Here is a 19,115-nt window from a genome sequence, read left to right as displayed (position 1 = left end):
CTTTTGCCAATCAACTTTTTTTTGTGGCAGGGGGGACATGTACATGTACATGTAGCTATGCGTACCAATCTTTATTCCATTGTTTTATGATAGGTGGAGGACATCAGACAGCAGGACAAATACACATAGTTACAGTTTTCCATCAGAAAACGAAGAAAATTGAAGATGATTTCAAACACCTTCAGCTCATTCCTTCATATGTTTCAAGTAAGGCAAAGAGAAAATTATCAGTGTTTCTGAAATATGCTCTAAAACATTAAGGTTTGCAGAAATACATACATGTATATATTTTTTAGGCTTAATTACAGACAATACTTTTTAAAATGATATTACAAGAAATTTAATTTCATACAATATATTTTGTAGAAACTGTATCTTTTAACAATTAACATACATGTAGGTTGATCCAAGTGGGACCCTTGGGCCTCCTTTATTTAGGTTGATGATTTAGAAAAAAAGGAATCTCTTGACAACCCCTCCACTTAAACCAGTCAGTACCCAACCCCCCCCCCCCCCACACCCCAAATCCAGTTTCCTTTTTCCTTTTTCTGGATCTGCCACTGATTAAGTTAGAAACATGTTTGATATGTGTATTTTTATATGACCTGAATTAAATTTACTTCTAAAGCTGAACGCAAACTTCTAAAATTTTTCAAATATAATTTTAGAAAGTAGAATTATTTAAGTTTTTTTTAAAGAAAAAAGTGCATTAAATGATTAATTAAAACATGCCGTTATATTTCCATGATCTGGTTTGTTACTTTGACCATTACTTATATTTAATTACTCATAATCTGTCTAATGAAAACACATTCAAAATTTTATATTACAATACTTACAAACATGTAATTGTTTCTTTGTGTACATTTTTTTATCAAACAGTCAATCAATCATTTTGTATATATTCCCTATTAACCCTCCAATATTAGGGGATAGACTTCTGCCAAATTTATGAACAATTTTAAATCCATGGCACAAAGATGTAATATTTGAAGAGGCTTTTGTCTAAAATTACTTTATTTTCTGGAAAATATACTGAAAAATTTTCTTTTACCTAAAAATCCCCACGTGAGACAGTGTCAGTGGGGTAAAATCTCCCTAATGAACTGTTCCAAAGGTTAACAGGTATGTATATATTATATTAACTTTCTATTTTCAGATGTTGATAAGTTGTCAACCAGAGTAGGAGCTACCCCCCTTCGATCTGTTGTGTACAACAGTCTAGTTGGCCTGAGTCTGTTTGTCAGTATTGACCAGAAGGGACATCTGTATGACATATGGTCAACACCTGTTTCTACAGTGTCTGTATACAGTTACTCTGATGTACCAAAACAGGTATGGTTAAGCCGAGTCTCATTAAAATTATATCTGAAGGAGGTAGACCTAAGGTAAGGGACACAACTTTTACAAATTATAAGAATGTTTGTATTCAGGCATTTTATATCAATCTCATGTAAGCATCATAGTAAATTTGATTGTTTTCATTCTGTGTCAAATGAAAGCTTGATAGGCTTTGGTAAAATTGAATTGATACAATCATATCACTGATTTCAAGAGTTATGTCCCTTACCCTAGGTCTACCTCCTTAATTATATTGGTTTAGGCCATCAAGAAAAAGAAAAAAATGGGAGCAATTAAGATCAAATTTTAATTAGATTGGGTAAGGCCATCAAGAACTAGTCACTTGGTTCTCATGCATGCATACCCTCCCTTTCTTAAATCATTTAATAAAAATCAATAAAAAATATAATATTGAATTTAGGGGTCTATTGCAAGGAAAATGTATAGAGCACCCTCATCACCTTTTAAGAGAGCTTCGATCACACAAAAACCAGGTAGTGGGTTGCACATGACATACTTTGTTTTCAAACATTTTTCATACATTTCATATCACAAATGCATCTCTTTTCAAAGTTATGTGGTAGTTTGATTAACAATGATGATTAAAGAGAAATTCATTAGGTAGAAGGCACTGACATTCATTGAAAAAGGGAGATAACTTCTTCATTTTGTGCAAATTTTGGTTGCTTTCGTAGGAAATTGTAAAATATTTTTCTGAGCGATCCATTGTCAATTTAAATAATCTTTATGCTATTTGACATATAAATGATATAAATATTACATTGAAACAAAAAAATTCTTTGAGATAAAATATGCCTTTGTCATCCATATCATAGGAACTGCCTGGTTTCTTAATGGACAGTATTTTAAATCAAATAGAGAAAAATATGTCCATTTTACTCCCTGTGGCACAATTATTTGACTGTTTAGTCTAACCAACAATTCAAATTCTATATAGGATGTAAAATTCTCGTTGGAAAATCAACAAATATTAGAAGAAAGCAAACAAAATTTTACAACTCATGTAACTTAATCAGAAAACGAAAGTATCCACACAATATTCATACCTCAATGAAATGTCCTGTGGAAAGTCACTATTTGTGGGAAATTTCCCAAATGAGACCTCCTAAACTTTAATTTTCACAGAGCAATATTTACAATTAAAATAGTGGTACATTAGATGTATGTTGTCACAAAATGCCAGAAAACAATACTTTAATAAATTTGAAGGCCCCTATAATGGTTTCCATGTGCTGAGGACTTAACTCCCATGGACAATTTCAAATGGAGGCAGATATGGAAATCATTTTTTAAAATTTGAGTTATCTCTCTTTGCACTGTTAATAGGTTTCCCTTTGACAATTTTACTGCGTTCAGAGGAGGATTCAGGCGCAGGCATGGCGGCATGCGCCCCCCTAAAATTTGCAAAGCATTGGTTGTCAGGGGTAGATTTTGGCAGCTTTAGGTTAAAACTTTAATTTCTCGCTAATTTTATCACAAAAGATATCTACATTGCACCTACTCTAGAAGAATATTTCAAAAATTTAACCTCAAAAAATTTTTCACCTTGCTCCACTCAGCAAAATTTTGACTGTGTGTCCCCCCTAATCTAAAATCCTGGATCCGCCCCTGGTGTTGGTTGTCAATTAGGTTCTTTTTGATAGTTTAAACATAAAAATGTAAAAAGTATTACTTTCACTGAGGTACAGTTGTCATTTTATTTACAAAATAAGACGATCTATAATTTTTGTGATTGTCTTTTTTTTTTTTACCAAAATAACCTAGTTGATGATGATATTTTCAGATTATAATGAATGAAGATTTATTGTATGTACTGACAGGCAGAGGTCTAGAGGTTTACACCAGTAGGTGTGGTGCACTAGCTGTTCACCATACAGAAAGATTCAATTCAAAAGAAAAGGTATATACATATATTCTGTAAAGTAGAGCATTAATTATCACCAAGTGCTAATTTTGGTGTATTTTAGCAGTTGTCTTGAAAATGCCTACTGAAAAATTATCTGTTGTTCACTTAAAGAAAATTATGCATTTGGGACATCATAAGAAGAAAATTTTACTTGTTTATAATATTGAAAAATCTCTTAGTTTCTCAGAGTTATTAAAATTAAGTTTTTTCCTGTGAAAGTATTATTATTTATGGGGCACCAATTTTAATGGTTTTTCGTGAGTTTGGTAAACCACAAAATTTGGTTCCCAATGAAAAGGAAATTTCCCATCGTTTGTATGGTAGATATGTTCAGTCAAAGAATTCAAGAATCTAGGAACTGATATTTTTTTCCTAAACCACAAAATTGGTACCATAGAATATAAATTCTTGCATAGTAATCAGTATCTTTATCACATTAATGTTTTAGATGCTACAATTTTTTATATGATTCAAACTAAAATATACACTTCTAATGTTTAAATGATGCAATACTATAAAATACATTTGAGAATTGGTTTTAATACTAGGTTTAACTAGTTTTACTTCAAATTCATCCAATGCTTTCAATTTTATATTTCAGGCTTTTCCTCCAGCTGAGATGGAAACATGTCTTTGTGGTGTTCATTTATTTATGAACACTGTAAAATTAGAAGTTGGCCCCAATTTTGTCATAATTCTGTCCAAGCTAGATGGAGTCCACAAGTAAATTAATTGCTTATGACTGAAATTTTTTTGGATATTTGAATATTGGCATCATATCCATAAATGTAACCTAGAATTTACCATCCAGTATATGAAAAAGGGAAGTGCATTATAATCTTGATTGCCAATTTAGATATTTCATATGAGTTCCATGAATTTGAGGAATGAGACGCAGAATTTTATGAAAGTTTGTGAGCTAGAGTAGAAACCTGTAATCTTTTTAATTCTTTTTATTCTCCAAATTAAAACCTAACAGAGCTGGATAATATAGTTGAGATATTAAATATGGTATACCTGTTGCTAATGAAAAATAAATAGTGCTAAAATCTTATTCAATTTTAAATTTGGGATATATATATAAATAGTAAATTTCGATTTTGATATTTACAATATCTTGTGGAATATCTTAAGGAGTGTGTGAGCACTAGTCGAGAAGGTTGATAGGTATTATCAGTATCAAAATTGACAGTAATTATTATTCTGTTTATCTGTAATCTAAATATTCATTTTTATCATTTCCATGAACTTTTATTGAAAAATCTAGTAGTGCCAATACAAGCTGTTGATGTGTGACATCATTTCCACTTAAAGCATTAAAGAAATTCTAACGATCACAATCACACATTGACGGATATTTTTGACTCTCATGTTATATATGGAGATAGGAAAATATCTGTCAACAAGATTAAAGGGAAAAAGTACAGATTACAGATAAAATAGTATAAGTACATGAATAGGTACAAGTATTTTGTTCCCACTTTACATGTATTTTGTTTTTATTAGGTCAGATAAAGGTGTCTGTAGTTTGTATGCTTTGGAGAAGTGTCCAGCTGTTGAGTTGTATAAGGATATGGTAAATTTATTTTGAATTTCAAAATAGGAAGATATTTTATCAACGCAGTCATTATTGAATTCGCTTTGACATCATGTGACATCCATGATGCTTAACCATGGCAGTCTAACTGATGGAGCTTACAACGTCGCATTTGATTGGGCAAGTGTGACAGCAACCATGAAATTCAAAGCTCCATTGGTGGCATTATACAACACAGTGATCACACAGAGGGTATTAATGAAGCAAAAAAATGTGTCTTTTTTTTTAAAGATAGTACTTGTTTTATTTGGCTAAGATGACAGATACAGCACCTGAACCGATCCATGCAACAAAAATTGTGATCGGTCATCAGTCACCGATCAGTTTCCGATCAGTCACCCATCCATCAAACCGGTCCATTAAACCAGTGATCGCATCATGTGACCACTGAGCGGTCAATATGTTTTACCGATTCCGCTGTTTCGTTTGTCAATTTTACTCAAATGTATCATTGTATATTTTCTTGATTTTCACATGTTTCAGGCTATTTTTTTTAGTCAGTTTAAGGGGTTTTTTTTACAGAAAAATATGGTCAGTCTGCTGTTTGTCTCCAAATGACACTTATGGAAATTTAGATGATATTTTGGACTTTTGTCTGTTTGTCTTTATTATGTAAGGAAGCTCTTTTTCTGATTTGTATTGTTTGAAGACTTGAAGCTTTAGTGTTGTAATATTTTTATCATAGTACAGTTGTTAGTTACCTTTAAAAATGGATCGTAAGAATATATTTAGAATGTATAGGGTATACTTAAGCCAATCAGAACCTTAAACTAACAGATTTCACAGACATTTTGACAGATTACAGATTCTAGATCTAGGATTTGCCAACATTCAAGAACATTTTTAGAATAACTAATTGTGTAGGGGGAATAACTAAAATATGAGTGTGCCAAACTTGTTCTTTGCAGGAGTGTAATCTCCTGTTAATATTTAATTCCATTACCAAAAATAAATAAAACTTGCATGCTTTAAATTGAATCAAAGTTTTTTTATTCAATTACCAGTAAACCTGATTTTTTCCTGATTTTTATACCCCACCTCACAAAGTGGTAGGGTATTCTGTGATACCCTCTGAAAATTTGTGTGTCCGTCTGTCCCCTGATGGTTTCTTTAGAACGGATTAATAATTTTTTTTTAAATTGGTACATTTGTTTAGTATAGTGAAATAAAATAAAGTTCAATTTTCAGCAAATTCCATAATGCAGTTTTCGAGTTAGAACCTTTTGCCATCCCCTTTTTTCACCATAACATGGTGGGGGGTTGAGGTATCGATGTTTCGTAAATGCCCTATTTTTCATTTTTATCTATTAAAAAATGTAATATATATTATGTATTTTTGATTATTTAGGTCAAGTATGGTGAAAGAGGCAGAAAGCTGAATGAGGGGACATATCTAAATCTGCTGTTAGAAGGTCATATGACATTAAGAAATACTTTCATTGGTGGAGAGATTCCCGAAGGAGAGGCTGGCAATTCATTCAGAGAATCTTGTTTACTAATTGGAGAATATTATGCAAAGTATACATTTCTACAAAAAAAAAATATTTATCTTGAAAAATTCTTCCAATCAAATGAGCTATGCTCTCTTTTTCTTCATCATATAAGGTGGTAGACCTAGGGTAAGGGACACAACTCTAACAAATTATTGGAAAGTTTGCATTTAGCATTTTACATAAATTTCATGTGAGTGTCAAAGTAACTTGGGTTGATTTCATTCTGTTTCAAATGAAAGCTTGATAGGCTTTGGTGAAATTGAATATGATGCAAACATATCACTGATTTCAAGAGTTATGTCCCTTACCCTAGGTCTACCTCCTTAAGTCTTTTATTTTCAGGATTTATATATATATTAATGAACATGAATGTTTAAGTCTTGATATCTGCTACAGAACTTGCTAATAAAACCGTCAAAGATGTTTATGTTTAATGCCAAAACATGTTGTTTAGGAATGTGTGTACTTGAATTGACTGTAGTTTTTCAAGAAATTTCATATATTTCCCAGAGAAAGCAGCCCAGATAGGCTATTATGTATCCCTTACCTAACCATGTCAGGACTGGGTGAAGTTGAAGTCATCAGACATATTGTAGACAGCCATGAGAAAGTATGTAGATTTTTGGTCTTATATCACATTATTTTAAGTTACAGAATTAAGAATGGCATATTTAGGTACTTTGATCTGCTATTGTCACAGTAGTAACATTGCCTGATTCAATCAGAGATGTCCATGTATCATTCAAAATTATCATATATTGTATTTCAGTTAAGCGAATGAATTTTATTTTTCATTTTTTTTTATCAATTTAAGTGAAAAATGCTGTCTGTCAATTTGAAAGAAATTGACCTAAATTGAAAAATCACTAACAAATTTTTCAGAGAGGGTTAAAAAATTAGGTCAGGAGGGGATGAGAATCTAGGATATTTTTAATTTTACCAACTGGCATTTAATAAATTATCTTTTGACATTGATGTGTGTTGAATGAAACACACCTTAATTATAATTGCCAAGCAAAACAACCAAATACTGACATTTTACATGTATAGTGTATATGCTTGGTCACTCTGTCTAGGATATTTTATATGTATAGTGTAAATGCATAGTCACTCTATCTAGGATATTTTACATGTATAGTGTATATGCATAGTCACTCCTCTAATGAACATGTTTAGTTCATTGACTCATTTCGGTGTCTTCCCGATTGTCCAACATTTAAAAATTACAGGTAAAAAAGGGTAAAAAATGCTGGACAATTGGGAATGTCCAGATAAGAAATTTACATGTTGGTTAATTAGAAAATATTTTGATAAAGATGGTTTTGAGGTTCTATAAGGGATGTTTATTAAAAGAAAAAAAAAATATACTGGTGTTGCATTAGGTTAGTGATGTTAGTTTGTACTCTATTTATCATGGCGCAGATGGATACACCATAACGATCCACGAGTTCATGATGAGGGCCATAAAACTTATGTAGTGATGACTTCAATCTTGTAGCAACATAACCCTTCTCCAGAAGCCTATTTATTAGAATTCTAGTGTGATACAAAAAGTCTGCATAGTCTCAGCAAGCTCTGGCATAACATATGAGTTGTGATATGAACACTCTATACGCAGGTGCTGAAGGGATGTTGCCACAGATGAAAGGAAAGTTGACAATTTTGAATTAAAAGTCATCACGTTTGTCGTAAAGTTTGGTCAATAGTTTTCCTTTACCATCAATTTCTAACTGTAGGTCAAGATATGAGGCTGACTTCACAGTGTCTGTAGTATCCTTTATCTCAAGTTCTTTGGGGTACATACGATGTAACAAATCCCCAAAATTAGGATTGTTTAAAGATAATAAGTCATCTATACAGGGGCTGCTCTGGCTTCCAAAATTCTGTCGCCAGAAAAATCGCCAGCTGCCATTTTATGTAGCCAATTTTAAGAAATTAGAGCCGGGGGGGGGGGGGGGGAATTATACTTTTTTTTTTTTTTTTTTTTTTTAAATATGACAGTATTAAGACCACTGATAAATTATCTTTGTCAATTCATCAAAATAACCTATCCATTCATGACATACATGTACACAAGATTCACTCTTGATGCATGAATGAAACAGGTTTTTAGCTCTAGTCTGTCACTTTCATATGCATAAAATAACGAAGTACTACTCCAGAAACAGGTATTTTATTTCTGTCAAGGACTTCATTACTTTTCTCACATAGTCCCTCTAATTTATCTTACAATATAATTTGATTTCTTTTTAATTTAACAAACTAGATTCTTTTTTTTTTCGTGATAAAATTTCTAACAAACTACATTTTGTACTATGGACCATAAATTGTGTCCCTGTTTAATTATCTTGGTATCGAATAGTATTTCCTTAATTAGATTTTGGGAATCCCCATTCTACTTGTTTACCGATTTTCCCGCCAAAAAGTTACATGGCAAAAGTGTAAACAAATGTCATCCATTTTCTTTAGTCAATTCTTTAATGTCTAAGTGTTTAGACACTTCCTGATGGGATAATCGTTGTTGAGTGGATTTAATTTATTCTGTTATTAGGTAAGTCTTTCTCTGAATGTATCACATGGTTAGACAGGGCTGTGAAGCTTGTATGTAGCCACGTGCACATGGCCATATGTGTTTAACTTTGACCAGATGATGAGAGTTTTGATTGGCTCAATAATATTTTTACATTTGATTGACACCTCCCATGAGGATATTGTCAGTCACGGGCGTCTGGTCTAATTACCGTTAATTGCCTTCAGTCGTGAATTGGTCATGGTCAGTTAACTCTGACCAGGTGCCAACATAGTTTGATAATTACTAATATGCCTTGGCCTTGCTGATAAACTTCCTGTCAATTTTATTTTACAAAACTTAGGCGCCAAGAAAATCGCCAGTTGGTTATTTTTGTCGCCAGATCAAATAAAAAATCGCAAATTGCGACATTGGCGAAGCCCAGCGCGACCCCTGCTACATAGCGGAAACTGAGATTCCCATTGGAAAGCTGACCGTTTGTTGAAAAACACGTCCACCACACTGGACAAATATGCTGTTGATAGGCCTGTAGCAGCCCTAAGCTTGTCGTAAAAGGCAAAAGGCGACTTGATAGTGCGTAGAACATGGACCGAGGGCTAGAGTGCTCTGCCCAGGGCAACTTGGTTAAACACCAACAATCTATCAATCATGTCTCTGTATTCGATAGCTGATGTTTGTATTCAGAAATGATAATGGAAAATAGCACTTGGACTGCTTAGACTAAAACAGTTGTCATTTTTGTTGAATGATGAAAAGATATCATTATGCAATTAGCTTGGAGTGCTACAACTCATTACAAGAGTACACTTAAGCCTCATGTATTATATTTCAATTATGATTTTATTAAATAATTTGCTTTGCTGGAATTTATACTCAAATGAAAATCATTATTTATTCATATAGTATTTGATCCCGAAAGCATTAAAAATACTGGATGTTTTGAAAAATATATCAAATGCTTTCTCTAAAAAAGTATGATTTGTTTTTATATTAAAATATCCAAAACAATATAATAAAAAATAAATATGTATTTCAAATCAAAATTATCTTTCATCTATTTCAAGATTTTTTTATATTTAATCTATATAAATATGTATTTATTATTTATTTATTTACAATAGAAACCCCTTGCTACCCTCAAATTATAATGATGATCATACATTGTTTAATTAACAACAATAAAAGTAGGACAATCAGTACTTTTGTTGTTGGACAATCAGAACTCCATAATTTTAAAATGTTGGACAATCGGGAATAAACGCTCATTTTTTATGCATTCATTAGGATTGAGGGCAGTCAATCAGCATAGTATTTCATGTTACCTACAGAAATATACTGTTATAGCACTAATTTTGGCGGTGTACTAATTTTCTGTTTTCACGATGGACAGAAGATTGAGAAAAATAGTACCTACAAAATTGATTTTTAAAACTATATAAAGCTTACCATTTTTTTTTAAACCACCAATATGTTCACTTGATAGAATCTGCATAAATTAAATTTTGTTTACATTATATATATATATATGATGTATATGGATAGAGATTGTACAATGTATATGCATCTACTCATATTAAGCATCATTATTTGTTCTGTTTTTTATTCTTGCTTTTTGTCACAAACATAGTGTGTTTATATGACAACGAAACTGCACAGTATGCTTTGATAAGACTGACCAAATAATTGTTACTATTCCAATGCAAGCCTGGTTCCCAGGATTATTAGTATTCTAAACTTTAATATCTTTTTGATGGTGAGACCAGTGACATAATTCTTTTAACACCATATTAATATACCAATAAAATAGGGTAACCCTTCATCATTTTTCTGGCCGTGAACATGGTGAAATGCACTTTTTTGGTGGGGGCAGTGAAAGGTTAACACCTTATTTTCTCTTGGTAAGCTTTCATGAAAAACAGTATGAAAACCAATAAATTTAACATGAATTGCCTGATGTTGTTTTTTTGTTTGTTTTCAGAATGGTCAGCAGGAATATGGGCAGGGATTTGTTGCCTATTTGAAGCATGCACTACTGCAGGATGGTGATCCATTTGAATTAATTGAGGTAAATAGATTAATTTAAATTCCAGAGGGATAGCACTCAAATCTCAATTGGTATGGCAAAATTGGTTACCAAGTTAAACACCGTTTTTTAATTTTTTTTTACTAGAATTATAGGTACTGCATGACATACCAACAAAAAATATTGGTACTGCTGCAGCAGTGCCTGCCATAATAGGCACTATGCCCCTTATTTCAGAGTAACAGACTTCTGATTGGATGAAAAAGCTCATCTATCATATTATGGACAAAAATAAATGTTTGAAATAGAATACAGATACCAGAAGAATTCATTGAGAAATTTGATGAGTAACTTGGCACCAAAGTATATTGCATTTCAAATGTATATACATTTGTACTCATGTATTTTTCAGGTTTTTAAAAACAATATACAATGTAATAAAGTATGATATAAATACTTGTTAAAAGTTTTTATACAATGTCAAAGATGTTTCATATTATAATATTCAAACCTTACATTAACCCCATGTTCAGTAGTATTTTACTATTTGTTATGATGATCTAACAGTCTGTATATTTTTTGGAGGAAACTAAAGTTTTAGATTCTGATTTTTGGAGAGTGTAATGATTTTATAAGTCATTAATGTCATCCCATGTTGAAATGACTTCAAACTATATACAGTTGTTTGTTACAAATGTTTAATGGTCTGTATACATTCAGTGCAATTCCTATTCAATCTTTGTAGTTGACTTTTTCATTTTTTATCGGATTGTTTTTTTACATGTATCATAACTTTAGAACCTCTCGTTCAATCATTTTTTTACACAATTATAAAAGTCTCATTGTCTGTATTCTTTTTTTATATAATTCTATTTTTATACTCCGCTTGAAAAGTGGGAGGTATATTGTAATCATGGTGTCCCTCCTCTCATTCATCCTCAGTTCTTATCAGCAACTCTTCTTAATCCACTGAATAGAATTTGATGAAACTTTCACAGATACTTTATTACATGATGCCATTGTGTGCTTCTTCTTTGTTTTTTTTTCTCATCTTCCAGGGTTTCCTGGTGCAAAACAAAGACTTAGTCATTATTTATGTCAACCGAGGGGAACTCTTCTAATCCCCAACTCCTCTGAAAGTGTTGAATGGAATTTTCTGAAACTCTTACATATCTTTAATTACATGATGCAATTGTCAAGCACCCATTTTTTTCCATCTGAATGACTTTTTTGGTTTCCTGATGCAAAATATGGACTTTGTAATTATTAATGTCAACCAAGGGGAAATCTCTTCTAATCCGCAACTCCTCTGAAACTGCTGAATGGAATTTGCTGAAACTCTACATATCTTTAATTACATGATGTAATTGTGCAGCACATATTTTTTTCATCTGAATGACTTTTGGGGTTTTCTGATGCCAGATATGGACTACGTCATTTGAAGACCAAAGGGGACCTTCTTCTAATCTTCAACTCCTCTGAAACTGCAGAATGGATTTTGTTGAAATTTTCACAGGTTATTTATTACACAATGCCATTGTGAACCTCATATATGTTTTTTCATCTGAATATTTAAAGCCACCATCATGGTTTCCTATATGATTTCTGGGGAGGGAAGCGGGGAGTATCACCAAATGAGCTTTGCTCACAGTTTTTCTAGTTTGTCTCAGGGAACCTTTTCACATTTTATATAGAATTATATCATATGTGGCACTGTAGCAATTGATTAAGAAGTCTTCATATGGTTAGAAAGTTCCTGTATTGTAAGGTTAAACTTCTGCATAACACGTAGTATGTTATATAAAAACTCCATTTCATTCCATCATTGGAACAAGCATATCATGCACTTATTGACCAGCTGTTTATCAAACATTAAAGATTTACTCTTATGATGGTCATCTTAAATCAATTTACTTCTTATTTTGTAGGTAGAAGGAGACGCAATCCTGACAGTTTGTTTTAAGGCCATTCCAGATCACTTGTCCGAGGTCATACTATTTTCTAGAATCAAAGAGTTCAGTGCAGGTAGGAGTCACTTTTATTGACTCATTATCTCCTTGCCAATAAAGTTGTAAAAAGATATTATAGGAATAAATGGTATTTTGTTTTTAATGCTGACTTTTATCATGGTTCATACCAGGTAAGCTCGCTAGTGTGAGCCTTATATTAACTATAATAAAGTCACTATCTAAAATAACATGTCATTTATTCCTTTCATCGGTAATTTGCTACATGTGTACTTATATGAGAAAATAATGCTCAACAACTGAAATATGTTAAAGATATTACCCAAAGGCATTTCTGTTTGATTGGATGACTTTTGATCCTCATGATTTGTGAAACTGTCCAGTCAAATTTTAGCAAGTGTGTCAGTTACAAGGGAAGTTTGGCATACCACAAGATTAATTTGTTAACATCTGATGTGCTTTATTATCAGGATTGTTTAAAAGATCATATCAATTCTACAACTGTGAGTTATAATTTCACCAGTTCTCTTGAAAATAAAGTTACTCCAGTGTATGATGTAACAATTGCTCAAAGTCTAAAGGACGATAAGCATTGTCATTTATTCTGGTTTACACCATCCATGTGTTATTTTAAAAGGTGCTTCATAGTAACTGGTTTACAAGACAAGAAGAACATCAGCTACATAACTCATTGGAGCATCTTGGTTTTACCACATTATTTTTCTTCAGTGTGAGAGCAGACAACTTACATGATTATTAGCTCACCTGGCTGAAGGCCATGTGAGCTATTGCCATCACTTTGCGGCTGTTGCCATCGTCCATCATTCTCATCGTCCGTCATTGTCGTTAACAATTTTTCGAAACTCTTCTCCTATAACACTACTTTACCAATTGGAACCAAACTTGGTATGAATGTTTCTTTAGGTATCCTGCATAGAACTGATGTGGGGATTTTTGATACGTCAAAAAACATGGCCACCATTACTAAAAATAGAACATAGGGGTCAGACAGTAGTTTTTCGCATATATCTCTAAAACCTTTAGGTTTAGTTAAATTCTGAGAGGGGGGTAAAAGTGTTCAACATAATGAGATCTATTTGCGGTTAAATTTTTGTTATAATCCATTTAGCCATGTATGAGTTCTTTTTCAATGTTTTTTTTGATATTTTTTTATGTTGTTTCTTTCAAAAATCTTCTCATCTGACAGACAACTTGACCAATTGAAACCAAACTTGGTACAAATTTTCCTAGGGGTATCCAGCATAGAACTGATGTGGGGATTTTTGATCCATTGAAAAACATTGTAGCAGTTACTAAACATAGAAGTCAGACAGTAGTTTTTCATATATATCTCCAAAACTGGTAGGTTTAGCCCAATTCTTTCAATAGCTGAAATGATCCTTATTATTAGGACTACAAAAGTCTTCAGGGATAAAAGTTGTCATATGATTCCTTGTAAGAATTATTGCACTTGAAAGGGGAAAAATGACAGTTTTTTCTTTTTTTTTCTTTTTTTTTTTAACAGTTTTTAGCCAATATTTTGAAAACTGTGATAGATAGATAGAAACTTTCAATTGCTGAAATGATCTTTATGATAAGTCCTACCAAACTCTTCTTGAGTAAAAATTGTTGGACGTCTTGTTAAAATTATTGCCCTTAAAAGGCAAAATTCAACCAGATGAGCGATTGTTATGTAAGACTGCAGCAAATCTTAATTGCGGCTTTAGAAAAGTATACTGCATTGATTTATTATACCATTTCAGGATAATTTTTTAAAAATTGTGATATTGTTGTACATGTACCATATTTCTTTTGTACATGTATTTGTTTACAAAATATTGTTTACACAGTGACTGTTGCATGTACAAATTTGCCGGTCGTTGCAACATCATAGTAAAAGTAATTTCTTTGGCGTCCTAATAAAGGAGATCCCTACACGGATAATTGGCCATGCTCATTGCAAACTGACCTGATAATTTTTTTGTATCAAGTCAGTTTGCCCATCCAAACATTATCAGCAAGTACACATCAAACAAATTCTTCTCAAATTACTGATAAAACAGTAATCCTAGCTACCACCTCTCTGTCTATCTGTAACACTTATGTAAACGCTCTTGAATTAACACTGTTCTACAGATTTTGACAAAACTTGGCATATTCATAGTTCTTATGAATACCTTTAAATAGAACCCTTTTGGTTCCATGTCAAAGACCAAACCACAAGGACAGAGCAACATGCCACATTTACTTAAGTGTTGCCTTTTTTTATGATGTAATTGATGTCTAGAGAATTTACAATGGGAACTTTATTTTATCTTAATTTTTTTACAAGATGTAATATGTATAGTTTTGGCTTCTTATTTTCATTCTGTAGTCAATAAAACCTAAAATAACAAACGGCTAAACAGATCTCAATGAATTTTCTATCTATATACTTCTACCTTTATCACAAGCTCCATGCAGCGACAGTCGTTCGTTCCGTCTCTTACTAACCGCTGCAGACAGGCCTTTCAAAATTCTTGGACACTTTCAAATAAAACATGTTATGACAATCGCGTAAAATCTTGAACTTTTTCCTGAATTTGCAAGATTCTTTTCTTTTCTTTGAGGTCTGGCAGCATCATTTAGCGTGAATTTCAATTGACCAAGAATTTGTGAAAAAAAAGTGCTAAATGTAGCATCACACGAAAAGTAAGTTCAGTTACAGTACCACTTTTGAACAAAATATCAACTTCTTTCATTTTTTACCTGTTAGAATATGAACATTTCCAACTTATTTTATGACCTAAACTTTGGCTTTATTGCTATTTTTAGATCATGCTTTGTCTTTGCTTGATTCTTGGATAAAGAAACTTGCCAGTCATGGAGAAAAATCCAGGTAATGTCCAGACATATCATATTCACAATTTGTTGTCATTTTATCCACTTCTTGGACTGCTAAATATTTTGTGATCACTCCATGTGACAATTTGATAGGAATGAGTGATAAAAAAATATACCATTGTTATTGGTTGGTGTGCAATTGTGTCAGATTGTCTATGAAAACTCAGATTTGTTGAAAGTGATGTTGTGACAGTTTGTTCTCCTGTAATAACTCTTTACATCATAGAAAGATAATAATTTTCAAATCTTTTATTCCAATACCTTCACATTGACCAATTTATGTTCATATTCAATTTTGAGAATTAGGGAATTTGATTGAATTACAAATTTTGAAATTTTTTAAGGAAAGGCTTTATCCCACTACAATTCATAGTTCATTATAAAGAAGGAGAAAAAGTAATGCATTCAAATATTTTATCCTAATTTGAAACAAGGTCAGGGTAAGTAAAAAGTAATCTTTTTATTGACATTTTCAGTGTTACTGATAAGCTGGCACTATCTATCCTTCACCTAACGCTGTGTGATGTAGAATCTGCAGAAAATTCATTGTCTTTAATTGCCAAGGTGAATTTATTGAGATTAACAAATATTATAAGTACAGGAATATAGAATATTGCTCAAAATCAATACAAAATTTAGACAAAAATGACAAAAAATATAATTTGATATTCAGTATATCATGTGTATGGTATGAATATTACTAGTTCTGACTTATATGAATATTACAAAGAGCAACCAAAGGAACAGAGATTCCAGCGGAAATCAAAAGAATGTAATCCAGGAACAAAGACCCAACAGGGAAAACAGACATGCACAACAAAGAACATTAAATAACCAAAATAATACATACAAAGTAACAAAAGTAAATGAGTAACTCGGACTCCACTAAAAACTGGGAGCATGAACTAGGTGTACCGGTAGGGTAAGCATCACAGAGTCTACAAGTATGGTATTTCTCTAATGTATTTGTTTGAAAAGTAATCAAGTCATAGTTTAAACTTCCATTTAGAATATAAGTGAGTTTTTACTATTAAGTAGTAGTCTTTGTAAGAATCATGCAAAATCTGAAAAATGTGATACACCCCAAAAAAGACTACATATTTTTATTTTTGTAATTAAGTTGTTTTATGGGACAATATTATGAAATGTGTAATTATTCATTCAAATCTGCCTGTTCTTAAAAACTGAATGTTAGTTACTGTTTACTATGGCATTTCAAACAAAATATCAAAAATAAAATTATGAAGGCTTTTCACCCATGAATCAAATTTTGCATGATTCTTAGCTGGGTACTTCTTATATACTGTTTTTCACTTTCTACATTAAAACAGGTTGATATGATAAAGATCTTTACAGAACACCATGAAATTCTACATGACAATTTTCAACAACTCTCTCCACTGTCTCAGGTATATGTACTAGAAGTAAAATAAATTTGTGTTTATGCAAGGCTTCTTCTGTTGATTGCAAGATTTACATGAGTTCATTGTTGGAAACCCACGGCTGATTCTAATTCATACATTATTCCATGATAGTCAGAAATCCACATCTGATTTGCTTTCATACTTTACTTTGTGATCGTTTGAAATCCACAGCTGATTTGGATTTATGATTTAGTCCATGATTGTTGGAAACCCGCAGCTAATTCTGATTCATGCTCTACTAAATGATGGAGTAAGGTATGCTTCAAAATCAGCTGTGGTTTTCAGACAATGACATAGGTTTTGATTTCAATTATATTTTATGTCAGTAGAAAAGGGAGTGGTGCACATGTGATTTTCTAATGATATTTATATTACAAGTGTATGAAATATTTAATAAAAATGGAACAATGATATGTAAGTGTCAGTGAAAATTGGGAATGTCAAGAGAGGAAATCCATGTACAAAATACATGTCGAGGAACATAAACTGTCAGTAACAAATAAGAAGAAACTCAAAAATTACTTGTTAGTACCAGTCCAGACAAAATTACATGTTAGTAAAGTACCAGTTTAGACGAAATTACATGTTAGTTGGGTACCTGTCCAGACAAAATTTAGACGCTGCCTATAGTAGAGGTGATTCATGGCATAGAAAAAAACCACTATTTTAACAAATGCCCCTTTTTGGTCTTTCTTTGCTCCACTTTCCTTTCTATATTCAGATCTGTATTTTCATCCGAAGATGATGTTCTTAAAAGGTATGGTTGATTTTGGTTGCCATATGAGTAGCATGCACTAAAATGGGTGTGGTTTGTGTCTGTTAATGACCTCAAATAAATTTTTTGATCATGTAAGCAAGCTCGGGTATCATTTGGATGTGTATTTGCCATCAATACATTTTCATTCAATCAAGTAGAGTGAAAGAACATCAAAATTAATATTCATAGATTAGTAAAACGTAATGAACAGACTGCAACATCCTTTCTTGAAAAAGAGATAAAGACTAATGTAAAAAAAATAAAAAAATTAAATGATGTGCACATCGCCTGTACAATGACTTGGTACACGTTGTAAAATGTAGGCCACATGTGAACACTACTACCATAAATCAGCATCAATTCTGTCAAATGGTGTGTATTTTACTGAAGAATACCTTAGGCCACAAAAATATGAAAAAAGCACCATTACTGTTATATTAGAATCAAAATCAATCACAGAAACACCATTTGATAATTGTTTTACCACATGTTCGCCATTTGTATCAATGTATAGCCCCTTTCTATTGCTGAGGGTAAAATAATAATGTAAATGGCAGCCTTGTGATAAAACAATGATGGAGTTTTCATCATGTATTTCTTAAGTAAATACTATATTCATCTCCCTCTGAATTTAACCTAATCAAATCAAATCAAAAATAATAACTCTTGCAAAGTATCAATGGCATAAATAATCGTTTATTTAGTTTTAACCTCATAAGTGCAACAACCAAATGACAAACTAAGACTAGTTTTGTGGTGAAATAAAAGTAAATTTGGTGGCTTTTTTAACATGCTTGAATCACCTCCTGCCTGATTTTTATTAAAACTGATACTTAAATGAACACAAATATAAGTAGGACAATACCCACTGAAAAACTTTTATGCAAGTAACAATTATATAATGCAGGTAATAATTATTACAGTTCAATGTAACTATTTATAAAAAAAAAAACTAAGATCATTGGTTCATGAATTAAGTTTTTGTAAGAATCAGGCAAAATTGGAAAGTTCTGAAACATATTTTTCAAAACTCCACTGATCTGATAATATAATTTCACTCAATGATGTTTTCTCCGTTTAAAAAGACTACTTTTTTTATCGCTGCATTTCCCTATTTGCTCAGGAATTTTTCAATAGAATGTTAGGAAAATGAGGTTTTTGACAAAGTTATCT

The 19,115-nt window shown here is 31.9% G+C and overlaps 1 protein-coding gene across 1 annotated transcript in view; it reads left to right on the top strand.

Moving 5' to 3' along the window:
* The window catches only part of LOC148601977 (BLOC-2 complex member HPS3-like), a 39,655-nt gene that overhangs the window by 4,360 nt on the left and 16,180 nt on the right, over positions 1 to 19,115 (top strand). The window contains exons 3-14 of the mRNA XM_088556803.1: positions 94 to 207; positions 1,160 to 1,335; positions 3,146 to 3,262; positions 3,870 to 3,991; positions 4,775 to 4,844; positions 6,214 to 6,383; positions 6,869 to 6,968; positions 10,867 to 10,953; positions 12,840 to 12,936; positions 15,693 to 15,756; positions 16,238 to 16,325; positions 17,093 to 17,170. Of these exons, the coding sequence (XP_088412929.1) occupies positions 94 to 207; positions 1,160 to 1,335; positions 3,146 to 3,262; positions 3,870 to 3,991; positions 4,775 to 4,844; positions 6,214 to 6,383; positions 6,869 to 6,968; positions 10,867 to 10,953; positions 12,840 to 12,936; positions 15,693 to 15,756; positions 16,238 to 16,325; positions 17,093 to 17,170 (1,283 nt within the window). The remainder of the gene's footprint in view (positions 1 to 93; positions 208 to 1,159; positions 1,336 to 3,145; positions 3,263 to 3,869; positions 3,992 to 4,774; positions 4,845 to 6,213; positions 6,384 to 6,868; positions 6,969 to 10,866; positions 10,954 to 12,839; positions 12,937 to 15,692; positions 15,757 to 16,237; positions 16,326 to 17,092; positions 17,171 to 19,115) is intronic.

This window comes from Perna viridis, chromosome 12 (assembly GCF_037379345.1).
Source record: "Perna viridis isolate PV_CMFRI_1.1 ecotype Kerala chromosome 12, ASM3737934v1, whole genome shotgun sequence".
Lineage (NCBI taxonomy): Eukaryota > Metazoa > Mollusca > Bivalvia > Mytilida > Mytilidae > Perna > Perna viridis.
The sequence above is the reverse complement of the archived record's forward strand: the minus strand, read 5'-3'. Positions and strand labels throughout refer to the sequence as shown.